The 17327-nt window shown below is 41.2% G+C and overlaps 1 protein-coding gene across 4 annotated transcripts in view; it reads right to left on the minus strand.

Moving 5' to 3' along the window:
• Nucleotides 1-17327, minus strand: part of LOC124412479 (neurobeachin) — a 243182-nt gene that overhangs the window by 108150 nt on the left and 117705 nt on the right. For all 4 annotated transcript variants that reach the window (XM_046892370.1, XM_046892371.1, XM_046892369.1 and 1 more), the window contains exon 2: nucleotides 6973-7077. In XM_046892370.1, the coding sequence (XP_046748326.1) occupies nucleotides 6973-7077 (105 nt within the window). The remainder of the gene's footprint in view (nucleotides 1-6972; nucleotides 7078-17327) is intronic.

The raw sequence follows: 17327 nt of genomic DNA on the forward strand, positions 1-17327 counted from the left end.
ACGTTCATTAATTTTCTCCAAGCTCCAAGGATGAGGACGAGAAGCAGCGGCTATAATTCACCGCGTTGTGCTCGTCCGAATTTATTCGGGGTGGTCTTCATCCTTCGTTTCATATTTGTCGCCTGCATGTCGTTGAAACGGCATCGCTACTTGACGGAAGATACACGGACACGGATTAGGAAGTAATGGAGAAAGATCGCGAGGATAGAGTAAGATGGATATAATTTATCCCACAGGACTCGTGCGGGTCGAGTCGATTCCGAAGACAGCTCGGCTTCTCTTCCAACCGTATGTCCAGCAGTTTCGAGGCATGTGTCGGGCGTTTAAACGAAAACCGGGGGATCGAACGAAAGCCATTAGTCAGTAACACGGGCCGCATACTAATGTCCTGAGCAAGTAGGAACGGCACGGTGGCCGACGAGTCCGAAGAGTGAAGTGAAAAATGGGAAATCAAGGCCAAACTGCAGTTCACGATGAAACAGGGCGATTCGATGCTGCAGCCTCTAATAAAATTCAGGGTAAAACCCAGCCTCACGCAGCCTGATTGGATTGTTCGTTATAACATTTCTTCACCCCACTTCCGAACACGTCAACGATAAGTTATCTTGTTCGAGAAATTAATCCGCCACCCGTCGATGCTCAACGGTATTAAAACTATCGACGGTTCTGACGGAACAGTAACAAAGTTCGAGCCGCATCATCGCATCCACCCCAAAAGGACTCCGATTCTGTGTTTCATTCTTCCAGATTGACAGTGCCGAATTGAATCTTTCACGTGCAGGTCGAGGAGGTTGTGGATTGTATTCGTGGCGATGAGTTCGTTAGAGATATTGTCACCGATGAAACAATTTCCGTTTCAACTTCCATAAGCATCCTCAATGCGTAAAAGTCGCTAAGGGCTAAGGTTTGTTTCCAAGGGCTTTCGAGCTTTCGAAGTAGATAATCGATTGTTTTTCATTTCCGGTAAGCCACTCGATAAAAGGAAACTGGAATGGAGACGTAGAGCGATCCGGGTAACCAAGGCGTGAGGTATTCAAGGAGGAGAGGATAGCCGTTGGCTCTGACGGAAAGCTAGGCGAGGAGACGTTCCCAGAGCGCGTGCGACGAGCTGGCTGGCCGGTCAGCTGCTGACGTTGATAAATCAATATATTCTACTCACGCAGTGGCGTAACCTAGGTGAAATAGCTGCTTTTGTTGACTAAACCAGGGTAATTCGCTCTACCGAGCGCAGCCAACCGGTAAAAGGGTGTTTCTTTGCTCTCGCACCCCGGTCCATTGAAGGGGGTACAGAAATGGGCGGTCCGTTATCTGTCTGACCCACGCGCGCCGTTTCCACTGCGATATTTTCTAAGACAGCGTAAATACGTCTTGGTTCTGACTAATAGAACCAAGCGAAAGTCGAGCGACCTCGACATCATCGACGTAGCAGTGACTTGTAGAAAAACGTGACCACCTCCTTCGTCAAAGATCAGAATTGTACAAAGATTTCACGGATATTAAACAGTTTACAAGTCCGACCGTACTTATGATGTTCCGTTGACAGAACATGGTAATGAAGAGAAATGAAAACGTTTCTTCGAGGGTTTGGCAATCCTGAAATGGGGACGGCAAAATATTGGAAGGCTTCTGAATGCGAATTGTTAAAAGCTGGGTTACCGAGGATACGATCCCGCTCGCGAGGGGGTGAGAGGAGGATGAAAAAACTGCCCATTCACTCGGTAAGTCAACGTTCGCTACTCAGAGGAGAAGAGTATATTAAATTTTTTTCCTCCGTCAGATTTCAACGAAGAGTAGCCGAGCTGATATAATTACCAAAAGTGACAGGGTGGATACTGAAGCGGAGGGGGGCAAGGTCGCTGGTTCTTTTATATTCCAACGAGTAGAGAGGAGAATCGAGGGTCTCAGCAACGGTGGAACGGGACGAACTTTTAGCCTGCTTACTTTGTAAATGTACGGCTAATGATAGAATGCTTAAAAACGCCTTTAGGTTAATGGAAAGTGTTAAATATGGATCAAAGGAAAATAAGAGCTTTGCGAGGAGCTGGAAGAGAGCCACAAAGAAAGGTGAATTTTCACGAGGCGTTGTCGTACATGGAGAAATATTACTATATCGTAGCTTGATCAAGATAAAAAGGATATGTAACGAACCGAAAGGCACTGCATCACATACACGTGGTAAGTAAAATTCACCTGATCCTATAGCAGTTCTCTTTTACCTATACGGAAAAACAACTTTGAGGAACCGATGATCCGAACGAATGAATTCCAGAGAGCCTTTTATGTATACCAATGCAAATGCTGATTTAATTTTTCGAATTATCAGTGAAGGAAATATGTGATTAATTTTTCTTTTACAAATTTAATTTGCATATTTAACTCGAACAATCTGCAATAAATATATAAACCGTATTGTATGATTAGGTATACAGGATGATGACAGGCGTTTGCGTCAGTTCGTTACATGACCCGAAAAACATCGACCGACATCGGTGAACCACTCGAGCGTTTATATGTTTTCATTTATGTTTTGTTCCCCTGTTACTTACTTTGTCGGACAATATTTTCCTCGCTTGTTTTTGCGAAAAATAAAGGGTGAAGCCGTGAACTAGAAAATTAAAAATCGTCAAACACATATGCATATGTGTAATGCGTCAAAGTTCACCTCGTTAACAAAATATCGAACGAAGCGTGAGTTATACTTTTGCCGTACAAACGGGGGTCGGTGTTCACTCTTCTCTTCGTATACGTTACATGAAAAAAAAAAAAAAAAAAATTTGGTAAAGCAAGGGAGGAAAACCAAAGCAAAGTTATTAGCAGCGCGCTGAGTGCACGCAGAAACTTCAAATAACGAACATTTTAATTCATGCTGCATGCGCAGTTGGGCGATATTACTTTAACTGAGAATTTTTAATATAGGAAAGTAGATTTTTCTTCTTTTTTTTTTTCTAATAAAAATTTTCTCCCGTTCATCGTTTACGGTTACTTTCAACCCCCCCCCCCCCCCCCTCGCTCTCTCTCTCTTTCATGCTCTCTCTCAGGTACGTCACAGACGGCTAATTGGAGCTAAAACGTATAAAAAGTAAAACGTGGTTAGACATTATAATATCTCAAGAAGAACGCAGAAAATTTCCAAGAGAAATGAAATGAAGTGGATATAAGATGTACTTTACGTAGCAGCTGAGTAGTTTAAATGAGTACAAAAGCTGATGAAAAATACCGTCGAGAGTCTCCCTCATCTCATTCCTTCTGGCAAAGGAATTTTCTCAGTCCTTGCATGATAATCGTGGTAAAATTTTTCCTGAAAAATTACCAACTAACTGACGTAGGTATACAAAGAAAAATTACAAGAGGGCAAAAAATAAAAAAATAAAAATAAAATAAAAGACATCTTCGCGTCAAAATATCCTTCGAGAAAAAATTTTCGAAATAAGTTTAACGTTGAATGCGACATACCGTTACCTATATATCAATCACGCGCGTATTCAAGCTTAAAATCGCGTTGGTTAAGGCAGATACGCGATACATCTTGAACACTGAGAGAAATGATTTCCACGAACTTTGCAGACGACAAAGATCGAGCGTCGAGAGCTACGAAACTGCGACCTGTACTGGCGGTGGGTAATAATTGAAGTTTGGCGTTTCGCCAGGATCCGTGTTAGTGCCAATTAAGGATTAGCCGCCACGCAAAGGTTGGCGGCTCTTTAGGTGTCCTGGCCCATCTCAGCCAGGACAACGCAATGAACTATAGTGACTGCGAGATGGCGGTGGAAGATATATCCGTTGACACACGCCCGGAAGGTCCTTCTTTCCACTATTTGCCCGACTATTAGCCCCCGGCGAACCCTGAAGCTGAGGTCGGGCGACGCGTACGGTATCAAGAAGGCCTTTCCCGAGGACTTTACGCCGGCTGAATTAATAAGAAGACCTCAGAAAAGGCTCTCGCTTTTGGCGCCGCGCCGCACCGAGTTCCAAACTCAACTCGAAGTTCCATCGCATGGGGTGAACCAATTCAACCAATCGCAATTGCTTGCAATTACGTAGAATTCGGGGCTTTCCTTTTTCCTCTTGTTGCACGTCACGTCACCCGTCGACTTAGTCTCGTTACTTAAAATCAGTAGGAAACGAGTTTCCGCCAGATGTCGTCTTACATATTCTTTCGGAGGAGTTGTGAGAAATTTGACAGCCTTCACGGACGGGAAAATGGACAAGGGATGATGAAGGAAGGCGGACTACTGACGGACGGGGAACGAATGTATATGAAAAATCTCACTTCGCAGTCGTTCATCGTCACTTTTCCATTATTTTCCACTTTTCAAACGACAATGATGATCATCAAAATACTACGAAGATTCAAATTGCACGTTGTTACATTCTGTCCCCGAGTGCGAAAAAAATTTCGATGCCCGGAGGTCAGGTTCGCGTTAGCCATCGAATCCCCGCTTTGATCAACGTTACCGTGAATTTGATGGTTCAGGTAAAAAGAGAGACAAAGAGACGAACAGAAGAGGAGAGAGGCCGGACGAAAAATGATACGGGAACAAATAAATTCTAACTTTCATTTCCGGCAAACCGATGGTGAATATTTAGGCACCCCACAGTAACCTAGTATAAGACGATCAAGTTCTAACGATAAGTCGTCGATACAGGGTGAAAAGCAGAGGTTGCTGGAAATCCTTGTTTGAAAATCGGAACATCGAAGACAACCAACGATCGACAATCAATCGGTAGACGGCGGTTTGAAACCCGATATTCCTCAACTAAAGAAGAAGTCATTCGATCGATTCTCTCCGTTTACTCGTCCTTTCCACGACGTCAGTCCTTTGCCACGTGTCCTTTTCGTTCCGGAGTGAAACCACCGCCGACTTCAGAGGACTGTAGTATCAATAAGGTTTAAGATTCCGTTTTCTTGAGCAAAAAGTTTACACCTTGGTCCCGCGGACTTCGTAATGAGTCTCTTTGTAACTTGCAACCCTTATGCGAGATTCCGAAGAAACCTGATAGAGTACGTATCATCCGACGTTACTCGAAGAGTGCGATGCATGCTGTGGCCTTTTACACACAAGGATGTTATGTTATGTACGCATTTGCCAGTTTATAATGAAAGGGAAATTGTTTTCCTGTTTTCAGCGATAAAAGGACTCGCTGGAAATCGATGAAATATCTGCGTACACGCGCAGCTGAAGTCTGACGATACTGAGTTTGAACAGTTTGAACAAGTTTTAGAACACCACGGATAAGGTTAGGGAATGTGAACATTGCGTGCAAAATTATTGATCTATTTGATGTTTAACCATTAAAGTGAAACTTGGCGTCTTTCACGTGTCGTCTTTACTTTAGCCATTTGAAGGACCCCAAAGATTTCGAAAATATTCAGGCAAGTACTTTGAAGCTTCTAATTGAAGATCCAATAGTTTGTTCACTCAATTATTTATTCGGGAGAAAGCCGCGCGCCTTTTTGTTTTCGAAATATAGACGTAACAAGAATTCTCGCAGTCACGAAACTTTAAGGGTTGATACCGAGGCAAAATTGCGGTCTTCGAATCGAGTTGTATCATTAATATTGAAAATTTGTTCGAATGATCAAAGAAGTCATTTTATTTTATCAATACCTGCTCCGATTCGCGATACATGGGCATAATATAATTTTTAGCATCTTTTAAAAAACATTTTTGTCCCGCTTGGTAACATGTATGAAAAGTAAATAAGATAAAATGAAAAAATGCGTTATTTTTGCGAAAGGATGACGTAGCGGTATTTATTATTGAAGTTACTGCCACCGCATAGCGTTCATTTAAATTCCCAGCGGGTATATCCGACTATATTCGAGCCTGCAGCGGTGGTTGTGGTAGTGCAGGCGCAGCACGAACAGCAATTTTTAAGCTCCCCATTTTTCCCCTCGCAACGTTTTTTCGTTCCTCTTTTACTCTGCTTCCTCCTTTATTCATATCGGCAGTATTTTCGCGTATTGCAGTTAATATCGCTTTATTTCTTATACAGGTTGGTTATTATCGGTTTCGATACTGCAGCCGGTGTATCCGGCCATGCGAATGCAATCTGTATGATATTGTGATCGATGATAAATTTCATTCTTTATCCATATTATTCGTTACGTTTATTAAGGTTGAAAATTTTCATATATTTTAATAATACCGAGAAGCCAATTATTATACGATATTATTATACTGGAATATATATAGGCACGTCGATCGAGATTAAACAGTGTGGATGATATTCATTAAATTCTATACTACTATACACAACGAGTATGCCCTCGAGTGGCGTAAGCGTTACAAGTTGCGATACAAAATTCTTCAAATTAAATTTCTAATTAAAATTTCATGCCTCATACCGAAGGAAAAATTAAACCTCCATATATATACGGTTAGGTTACATCGTTAAATTCCCGCGTTGTAACATGTGCGTCAATTTTTCTACATTATTAGAAATTTCACGAATTAATTATGCTTCATTCATTCATTCATTCATCTATGGTGCGTTATTCGGGCATGATTAATCGAACTCGCACCAATATATTAGTTACATATTAACGCGATCATCGCGACGTGGCGAGTGATTAATCATCGCGACGAGAATATTATATTTTCACTTTTAGACAGCTTTCCCGCAACATATCTCTCTTCCCCCGTCCCCTTAATCAGTAATTATTGCAAATACGAAAAAGTATAAGTTTTATATCCTTTAAATTATTTTTACTTATTCTTTTCTTTTTCATTTTCATTTTCTACTTTTTATATTTTTATAATTCAGACTTTATCGTATAAGAAAATTTCTATTTTGTGAAGCGACTCACTTTGTACAATCCAGACAATCAGAATTTCTTACGATCGAGCAAACATAACAGATTTAGAATTAAATGCATTAATTGGCGAGAAACATCGAGTTAAGCGTATGTGTAACTCTTTTTCTTTTTTCATATACCTATAAAACATCATCTTGCATAATATGACTCACCTGCAAATTTGGGGGACAATGATCCAGGAGCTCGAGCATGTGCCTGATATTCTGCGCGTCCTGAATAACGAAGTTCAGTTCCATGTCAAACTCGCCCCCGACGAGCTGTAAGGAAGAAAAAGGGGAAAGAAAATGAGCAAACAATTATACAGAAATAATGTCAAATTAGCACAAATTCGCATAGCGTGCTTATCGTTATACCGAGAGGAAATTCTGTAGACTTAAACGACGACGTACGAAGCCATTTTAATCTCTTATTTTAATACTACACTTGACTTATAATTGACGGAATTATGAGGTACCTACACACAATTAACAAACCTTTGGATGACGTCTAGTTTTTCATCTATTTATTAATTTATTTCATCCCATCGAGATGTTTTTGCGCCGTTATAAATTTAATTTTCAAATCATCCGAGGTACGTCAAGTTATTTTCTCACGTGAGATTATAAGTATCAGACCGGATGAAAGAAGTACGTAAGTATTCCAAAGATTATGGGAACGAGTAAGAACGAAAATATAGGAAGGCGAATAAGTTCGGGGGGATTTACACCGGCGACGGGATGAGAAGAAAATGGAGGGATAGGGTGAGGGAGAGAGAGAGAGAAAGAGAAAGAAAAAACGGAACACGGGGCGAAGGAAGGAGAGAAGCCTTGCGGCACCGTTTATATCAGCAGACCGGAAACGCTGCTTCTGCGGAGAGCGCAATTTCCGGCCAAGTATCTCGCTCTGCTTACAACCCCATTCCTGCGGACGTCTTACATCCAGGATGAAAGCGGCAGGACGACGTAGTCGATATGCCTACCCTTATGATGAATTCACACCGACATTTATGTCTACCTATGTAGTTGTGTAATGGTACGAAAATCCATCGAACCCCAACCGTACACAGTCGTATTTATCGTATCGGCGCTATTTGTCGTCGATCATCGCGCTGATCCGAAATGTCGGATACGCGTACCTACGGTTATAAGAATATTCATATCACCGAGGAAACGTATGAAATTTGACGAGGAAGGTTACGCCGGAATTGAGTTACGTCTTCGGCGAAGGGTGAGCTAAAGCTTTCTCGAAGATTCGCTCACTTGATGATGATGAAAAAATAAAAATAAAAACAACAAGCAAATACTCGAGAATAATAAAAAGCAGATTGCAAAGAGGGAAGAGAAACTTGTGCTCTAATTTTTCTCCATTCCAACTCTACACTTTGACTGTAACACAACTACGGTTACTGAAAAAAAAATGATCGATAAGCATTTCGATGCCTGTACCTTTGACTCGGAGAAAGATGAATCGAACGAAGGTGAAAAAAAAAACTTTTTCCTCTTACCTGAAAGAAAAATTTTACCACCTTGTACGCAGCAAGACCAATTTTTTTTACAATTCTTTCTCGCGTGGGTGAAAAATATTTTCTCACCCAATTTATCATCCGGAACTTTATTTATGTTATATAAATGTGATTCTTATTATTCATTCTACTCGAAGTATGATTTGATACACCGTGTACATTAAACAATTCGTATAATGTAGAGAATTGTTATTTTTACAGTCAAACAGTAACCCGTAACTTCAGCACGCATACCCTCAGAAGAATATATTCCAACGGCAGAATGTTATTTTTCTCGTAATGATAACAACGAAAATCTAATGAAAATAATAATTACGTGGTACTTCCAAAGATCAAATCAGAGGTTAAATAGAACGTATAACCAACCGTTTCACAGTGTAACATAAATAGATCTGAATAAGGATTGGACAACTACAGCTAGTTACAATTTTGTAAATAATTGTAATCCGCTCGAAGTTTATCAAATTTCAATTCGCTCCATGCATCAGTGTAAGTACATAGCTGGTTGAGTAGCCGAATAAACAGTTATTAGGTAAACCTGATACCTGCGATTCAAACGATCCGCAACCTCGGCTGCCGTGGAAGCTACGATGACTAATTGAAATTACGGTCGTTCCTCGATTCGTTTGATTATATTACATACCTATCCCAGCATGCTTTGCGGAAAGACTTTGAGGTTAATTCCACGATTTGCGAGCTACCATACGGCCAAGGGTATGCGTGAAAGCGGAAAATGCAGATTGAGGGTGATCCTTTTTCGCACTAAATTCGCTAATAACACAGTCACACAAGCCCCGTAATCCCATTTCACCTTGAATTCATAACTCCTCAATCTTATAGCCATAAATGCTAAAAGGTTAAAAGACTATGGTTTCAAGGGGTTATGGGATTCAATATATTAAGTATAACGGGCTGACTGGGTTTGGATTATGAGATTTTTTTTTAAGGTTATCTTAAAAACCTGACATGATGGGGTAAAATGGACTTCGGATTCGGTTTCAGCGACCCAAAAAACATATAATAATTATGGTCTGACCTCAAGGCCAGAATTTTTTTTTTTTCTTTGTGTGTGTGGCCGTGTAATTGAAGGAGAATAAACGAAGACCAGAGGAGCGTTGTTAATTGACATTCACGAGAACTTACGAGCGGCGTACACGCGCGCGGTTGCAGAGATTTTCTCTGTGCTAGAAATTTAATGTTAATAAAGTTTCGTCGATGGTAATTGTGAAAAACCGCATCACATCATGAAACTCGTTCATTCGGGAGATTTTTATTTACACGTAAAAGCTGGACGGCCATTCAATTTTCAATGATGATTATTTTATTTTACATTGACTTCAAAGTACTGTATACAGATGCGAGTACCTGCATTTCCAATTAACTGATCAACGTAATAAAACACTTTAACTGGACTAAAGTAAATTAGTATTCGACTGAAAGCAACATGCAACTGCGAATCAACGAATGTTGTTTTTTTTTTTTTTTTTTGTCAACATGTGTACAAGTTGAATGAAAAATTGAATGAAATGATTTGAAAATTAATTGCTCGAAGAGTGGTTACAGAATTCAATTCCACTACAACGCTTCTAAGGAATTTGAGTATCTTATTTATTCGATTTCGTGTTGAAAGGATGACTTTTTTCTCTCTCTCTTTTCCTCTGGAAACAACAATTACAACAACGATCTTGGATAGGAATAAGAAGAGTGTAAAAAGTACAATGGACATTATTGCAGCAGAAAGACCGCAGGGTGATTTGGGGAAACCCCAAGCCTGCCTCGAGTAAAAGGAGTTAGTTATCTTATTCATTAAAACAACTGGCCCGTGTAATAAAATGACTAAAAGTTGAGGTCGCGCGTTACCGCGGGGTAACTTATATAATTACACGTATAAACTCTACGCCGAACTGGATAGGAAGAAGAAGAAGAAGAAGAAGAAGAAGACGAAGGAAAGGTGGGAGGTAAATCGAGATTTGCAAATTGCTGGCGGAGGGTGTGAAGTAACGGCGAGGCTGCACGCTTGCTTGCTGGGCGAAAAGTTATTTCCATCTTAATTAAATCCGACCTTCGCCCCTCGCACTTTTCTTACTCTCTTGGAAGTATCGCGCCTCGAACAAAATATAACGCAAGTTGCTCGTAGGCATGCCTAGAGTGAAAAGATGTCGGTTTCTAGTCCCTAATTTGGAAAGAGAGAATGATTCACCCCGTTACATTCCACTCATTCCCTCGAACCCATTTCACGCATTTGACACACCCGTCCGTCGCAGACGAAAGGGGTTTTATCGAAATGAAAACTGACACCGCATTGGCGGGACTTCCATTTCCGGATAAAATGACTTCCGATATCTCATTCCCAATGCTGAATACGTCCCGGGGGAAAAGTATCGCGAAAACTTTTCGATTTTCACCTACCTAGTATTAAAATGCACAAGAATAAAAAAAAGAAAGAGTGAAAACCACTTGTGCATACTGTGTACTCATCGTGTTTCAAGCTCCTTAACTTCGAATGATTAGCGAGCCACGAGGTGGTGCGCAGGTGTGATACACGAGGGTAAGAGCCGGTGCAGCTGCTAATTGGAAATCTCTCAGACCGGATCATCTATGTACGCGCTCCTCTTGAAATTAGACGGTCAAGTTATACCGAAGCTGCTGGCTCAGCATGCTCATTCAGCACTGCAAACACGTCGGGATATCCATCCGCTACGTTATGGTAAGTATGCACATTTTATAAGGATTTCCAGAAAATGAATAAGCACAGATTTTCATTTGACGTTTTTGCAAAATCAAGATCAGTATAGACGAAGATTGATAAAAAAAAATAATGAGGATATAACCGGGTTAACCAATTTTTACTAAATTATTCGAAAGAAAATGAAAAAAAAATAAAAATTGAGCTATAAACGATGACATAAGAATGGAAATAATTGAATACCAACTCTTTCGTTTGTGTCGTTTGTAGACGAATGTTAACCAACCGGGAAAACGAAAACATGGTGAACGCAAAATCGTCAACAAGAGAAAACCGCGGCTGTTGACGTTAATGGATGATATTTATCGTGAAACACAAGGGATCCCTCCCCCCCCCCCCCCCCCTTACCGCCATCCCTCTCGTATCGATATATAATCACGTCAATATTCAGTAAAGAAGAGACAACGGGGAAATGAAATGAAATGAAAAGAAGAAAAAAATTGAAAATGGTAATGCCGAAGGGAAGAATCGCCCGTAGATATTAGCAATTCAGAGAATTACGAACCGAATATATAAATATTTCTTTAACGAAGCTGTGAAAGGAAATGAAGGGGAGATTATCATTAGTAACAATTAGGATACATCGTACAAAATTGGCGTATTGTTGTGCCTCGTGCGAATCGAGGTAAAATTGAATAAAACGATAATTTTCTCGACACGAGCCATCAGGTATGTAAAACAGATAATTCAGCTCCTCCGAGCGCTGGTGCGGAAAGATGAACGTTTAGACTGTCCCTTTTCCTACCGCTTCTTCCATTTATGATGAAACAGTTTTACTCGATACGCGTTTAACGCTGCATCTGGTGCGGAATGGCGAAGTGAAGCGTGGTTCGAGCTCCAGCTTGAAGATCATATAAAGGCCGAGGATACTCAGGTCACGTTTCCCAGACGGTTTTACAGTGAAGACATTCGTTTGATGTCCTATTTTATCGTGAAATACTCTCGCGTAGTATAGATCGCGAAACTTGGTGTGTATAGACGTCGATATGTTGGCTACGGTGGCAGAAAGTGTGCGCGGCCCAAAGCCCGATCAAATATTTAAAAGATAATAAAATCAAGGCGGGAGAAACTTGGAAATTGAGTTACGCCGTATCGAAAATGCCTCGGCGAAAAACGCGCGCGGCTCGAAGCATCAACTTAATTGGAACCTTTCAGAGTCAGCCATTCAGAGAGCGGGATTCGGTAAAGACGAAAAATCACAAAAGGAAGACGAGTTTATAACGAAGTGGCGGAAAAATGGGACGGCGAGTAATTTGGTCCTGAAATAAATCCAAATAAACAAATTTCAAATAACAAAAGGAAAAGTTCGGGTAGAATGAGCAAGGATTGCAGGGTGAATTTACACGCATACCTATACATCTCTATGATTTTCACACTCCCTTGCACAGGGATGATTTCCCTTCGCTGCTTTTCCGCAGTGAAAACACGACGATGCGATGGTGAAACAATAAGTTCCCTGGCGCGCTGAACAACAGCTAGGCAGTACCTATAGAAAGTTACATTCAACGCTCGTGGCGGCAAGTGGATGTCATTTTGCAGACTGTATCCACGTATAACAATAGCTGTATAAAGTCCGCGAAACGCAGGGAGATAGAGAAGTCAAGGAAACCATCGGTCAGTATTGTCCTATATGAAAACGTTCTAATATCGATTCTTTAACTCTGCAAAACTGCACTAACAGCGCTTTAACTTTAAAATTTAGTCCATCAACAAATCTATCTCGAATATCTCAGGTCAGTTTTTTATGTTTTTTTTTTTTTTTTTTTTTTCTCATCACCATAATTTATAATATTTTCAAATCGAGTTATATCACTTCAAGTAAAATTATTTTCGTCTTTCGATACGACTGGAGAGTTTTTCGATTATTATATTATAACGCATTGAAAAATCTATCATCAGACAGGGTAAAAAAAACCTTCCGGTATAATGCAAATTGTCATTGGCGCTGTAACAAGCGCGGTGTTGCCGATGCAGTGGCGGGAATAAGGTGAATAAATTATGGCTAGTATATATACCGATGCAGGCGGCAGATGGTCGCAGAAACTGCTCGCGTGTTGGCTACAATTCAGCAGCCTGCGTCCTGTGCACAATATATACGGGGATGCAGAATGCAGCGTTGAAACGCATAGCGATGTTGAGGTTAATTCAAAGGAAGCGTCGACGATGGCGTATGGCAGCAACGAACATACAACCAACGGATGTGTTTCCATCGCAGGATTTTTTGCCCGAAGAAAAGTTTGCGCTCCTGCTCCTCCTCTTCCTCCTCCTCCTCCTCCTCCTTCTCTGGAGTCAGTCGTTCATATTGAACCATTAGGTAGCTGCGTTCTTCGCAATTAGGTGCAGCCATCTTATACGCCCGTTGCTCCGGATCTGTCTGCTGCATTGTTCCTCGGTGGTTGGTGGTCGAGCTGATTCTTCAATGGATTCGAAGCTGGGAAAGGTTGCCTTTCTTGCATTTCCCCCTTTGTGCATCACACAGGGAGAACCATCCTCCTCGCTTCTGCAGCGGGTAGAGGAAAAAAGGAGAAGGAGAGTGGAAAACCGCGGCGCCGCGACGCTCAGTCGGGAAAATCTTTAGATTACTCGAGGTTCGACGTCACGCTACGCTTCGGGGAATATAGAGCGTGTCCTCCTTCAATTTTTCTCCTCTTTTCCCGTCACCAAGCTGGGAGAAAACGCTGACGGATCGACGGACGGATACCGCATTTCTGCCTCGTTTTACGAAAAGTGCCAGGCTAGTTTATCCCGGATGGGACTCCATGTTGAAGTTAAGTCCGTGGTTTTAGAATGTCCGTCGCCTACATACATAAGCCAGCGCGAATCAGTTATGCTGTTCTCACCAGTGGTTGAAACACTGAGGCTGCATGCGAGAGCGGCGCTTCAGGATCCTGCAGGATCACTCTTGCCATACTGCAGGATATCTTCCCACGAACGCCTAGAGAACCGCCAACTTTGACGAGGGTGAGGTTAGACCGCTTGTGGCGGTACCCTTTTCACAGTGCGAGGGCACGCGTTCGTCAATGTCGCTTTAGTAATCCTGGAGGTTTTACTTTACTAACCACGTGACTTCTCACATGCAAAGCTCGAAACGTAATGCGGGCTTGGTATAGAGTCACAATGGAACCCTCCAAGCTTTCAAATTCACCAAGGTTTGACGCCACCGTTAACGTGTCAATAACGTTCAAACTTTTAATTATACGCGTGACATGTTTAATGCATTACGTAGAAACGATTGCATTCCGAACTGATATACCTACGACTTACGTTGACGTTTTTTAGTCGAGTAAAGCGTGTACCGATGGCTGCGGTTAAGTGAGAAATCACGTAACTTGTAGGCCACAGGATTAAGATGTGTTCGATTTCGAGTAGAGTTGACGTTGAAGGGCATCGACAGATTTAATATACAACGAAACAGGCTTCAGCCAGTCTAGGTACACGTACAGGTTTAGAAAAGTTTTTGAGAGCTAGGCTCGTAAAAGTTATATCGGAGGGTTTTGGCGAATGGGACCAGGGACGAGAACGATACGAGTGCGGCTCAGCTCTTTCGATGTGCCCATCTCGGCGGTATACGACGTCGGCTAGACGGGTATATCGACGTGAAGAAAGATTCGGTGCTGGTAGGTAGTAGAAAGCATTTCAACACATGCGATATGACGAACGCGTTCGATCGCAAAATATTGCCTCTTCTGGAAGGCACGGCTGAAAGTGGAAAAGTTTCAAGTGAATGGGTACCTACATGCCAATTTCGAAGCCTCGGCTTTCTCCTGACCCACGCACGTATTTCTTCTCCATACCTCTTACAAGAGATAATGATTCTGTAGGGAGATGAATAAAAAAGAAAACTCAACTATAACCATTTTCAATTACGAACTTATATGGTTCGAAGAACAGCTCAGGCACGATACAGAGATTTACGCACAGTAGGGTGGCGCAAAAAAACCGACTTTTTTTTTTTTTTTTTTTTTTTTTTCTCTAGTTTCGTGTGACAATATGTTAGTTTTTGATGTTTCAAGAGCCCACTCCAAAGGACAGCTCAAAAAATAAATTTTAAGAGGTCACTTCAAATTTTTTTAAATGTTAAAAATCGTCAAAAAATTTAATTAAACAAATTGTATTTTCAGTATTTTGTTTGATTTTTAAATCATGTCGTGGTGTATTGTTATCGATTCTTTCTTACTAAATTGAAGAAAAAAAATTTATGAAATTTTAATATGAATATTTAAAGGTCGCTCGAAAAAATCTAAAGAAATGCACCAAAAAATTGAGAAAAAATTATAAGCGACCTTTTAAAATTCAAATTTTGAACTGAAACTTTCGAAAACTTATTTTTTTTTTTGTCTATAAAATTATACCGTAACGAGAAAAAAAATTGAAAAAAAATCTATTTTTGACGATTCTTGACGTTTCAAAAAATGTGGAGCGACCTCTTAAAATTTTTTTTTTTGAACTGTCCTCTGGAGTGGGCTCTTAAAACATCAAAAACTAACATTTTGTCACACGAGACTCAAAAAAAAAAAAAAGTCTGTTTTTTGCGCCACCCTAATGCACGGCATAAATCGAACTTACGAATTACATTGAGGTGTACCGATGACATCAGTAAACACCAATGTTGAATTGATTTTATAAATGAAATGCAGGTTTAAGGGTACACGATGAAACCTGACCGAGTTTAATTACCCCGCCCGAAGCGGTTAGCGTGTATTTGTACTTTATATAGCTTAATACGTCCAGCTACTGCTTTACTCGGTTAACCTATTTTAATTTCATGCCCAAGGAAGCCCGCAGTGACCACCACTTTGGGGGTTGGCCGGTGGGGGTTTAACTCCTCACTTGACCAATGCAGTGTCACGAACTTCCGTGCGTCATAAAGGTACTCGTGGATGAGTATTACCTACAGGTGTAGTGAAACGACGTATACAGAGCCGCAAACCGTCGGAGTGCCTGTCGCCTCGCCCCGCAGTTAATTACGAGATTAATCCACATGGAAATGATGGAATTCATTCGACTCGAGGAAGTTTAGCCCGGAGTTACCGGCTCCATTTTGAGCTCCTTCTGTGTCCTGTGCAATTGGACATATCTGTTGTCACGCACATCGCCATTGTTGACCAATGAAAATAATTGGGAGGCAATAATTAACGTTTCATCTTGCTTCTTCACGCTGGTGCTGGTGCGTAACTTTTAATTCAGTTTGCATTCGGTGTGATTTAGGGGGGAAGAGTGTGGAGGAAGCGGTCGGATGAAAGCTGGGAAAGATTTGAGCTCGAAAACTGGAAATAAAAGGAAAAGAGCTCGCCTACGAATACCCGCCGATATTTACCCCAGGAATACTGGGTGTGGGTGAATACGTGAGTACACGGACGACGAAGGGAACGACTTCCACGGTTGGACTGGGCCAACCCTTAGGCGACGGGGGAGATTCGCTTAAAGGCGTAAAGGCTCAATGGGTTTTTCGCGCGCCCCCTTTACGAGGTACCCTAAAGAACCTCTACCATAGCCTGCGCCTGGTTGCCTATAAGTATTTCGGCTCATTCGATCCCAGGGGAAACGTAGCTCTGTGTATAGTCGGCATCGATGCATCTGGAGGCACGTGGCGTTTCGATGGATGGCTAAAAGCGAGAAGGAAACGAGAGGAATAAAATTCGGCAACCACTTTCCAAGCTGAAGAAAACATATATATGCATATATACATATATATAAAAAAAACCGGACGGATAATAAAGATGCAACGAAATTAGAGACCGCTGAAAAATTAATGACAATTGTGCTGCTGCTCGGTGGAAAAGATTCTATATCCTCTACGGTTTCCTGTTTTCTCTCCATAAACGCGTCAACTGATCCGCAAAGAGGAGATAAATGAGAAAGATGAAAAGGAATAGGTTTCAACCGCCAAAGTAAACGATTCAGTTAATTCGTCTGTCGTTAATCTGCTTGTACGTTATGGTGAAAAAGACGAGCGAGTTTCCTCAGAATTGTAGGGATTTTCCAGGTAAATAGAGATTACGATGATCAAGCGATAATTTTTGTGAGTAGATATACATCGTCGTTTCCATTTATGAGTGAATTTCGATTAAAACAAATTTGTTTCTAATTCCGTATAATCTTTGAGGAAATTTTGTTTTTTCACTAAAAAATTCTCAAAGCGTGACAAAGCATTTTGCTTTGCATTAGCAACGTCATTAACGACAAGTGATTTTCGAGGTAAAGGATTCAAACTTTCCAGATTCACAGAATGTAGTACATTTATACAGAACATCTTCAAC

This window comes from Diprion similis, chromosome 11 (genome assembly GCF_021155765.1).
Source record: "Diprion similis isolate iyDipSimi1 chromosome 11, iyDipSimi1.1, whole genome shotgun sequence".
In the NCBI taxonomy this organism is placed as follows: Eukaryota; Metazoa; Arthropoda; class Insecta; order Hymenoptera; family Diprionidae; genus Diprion; species Diprion similis.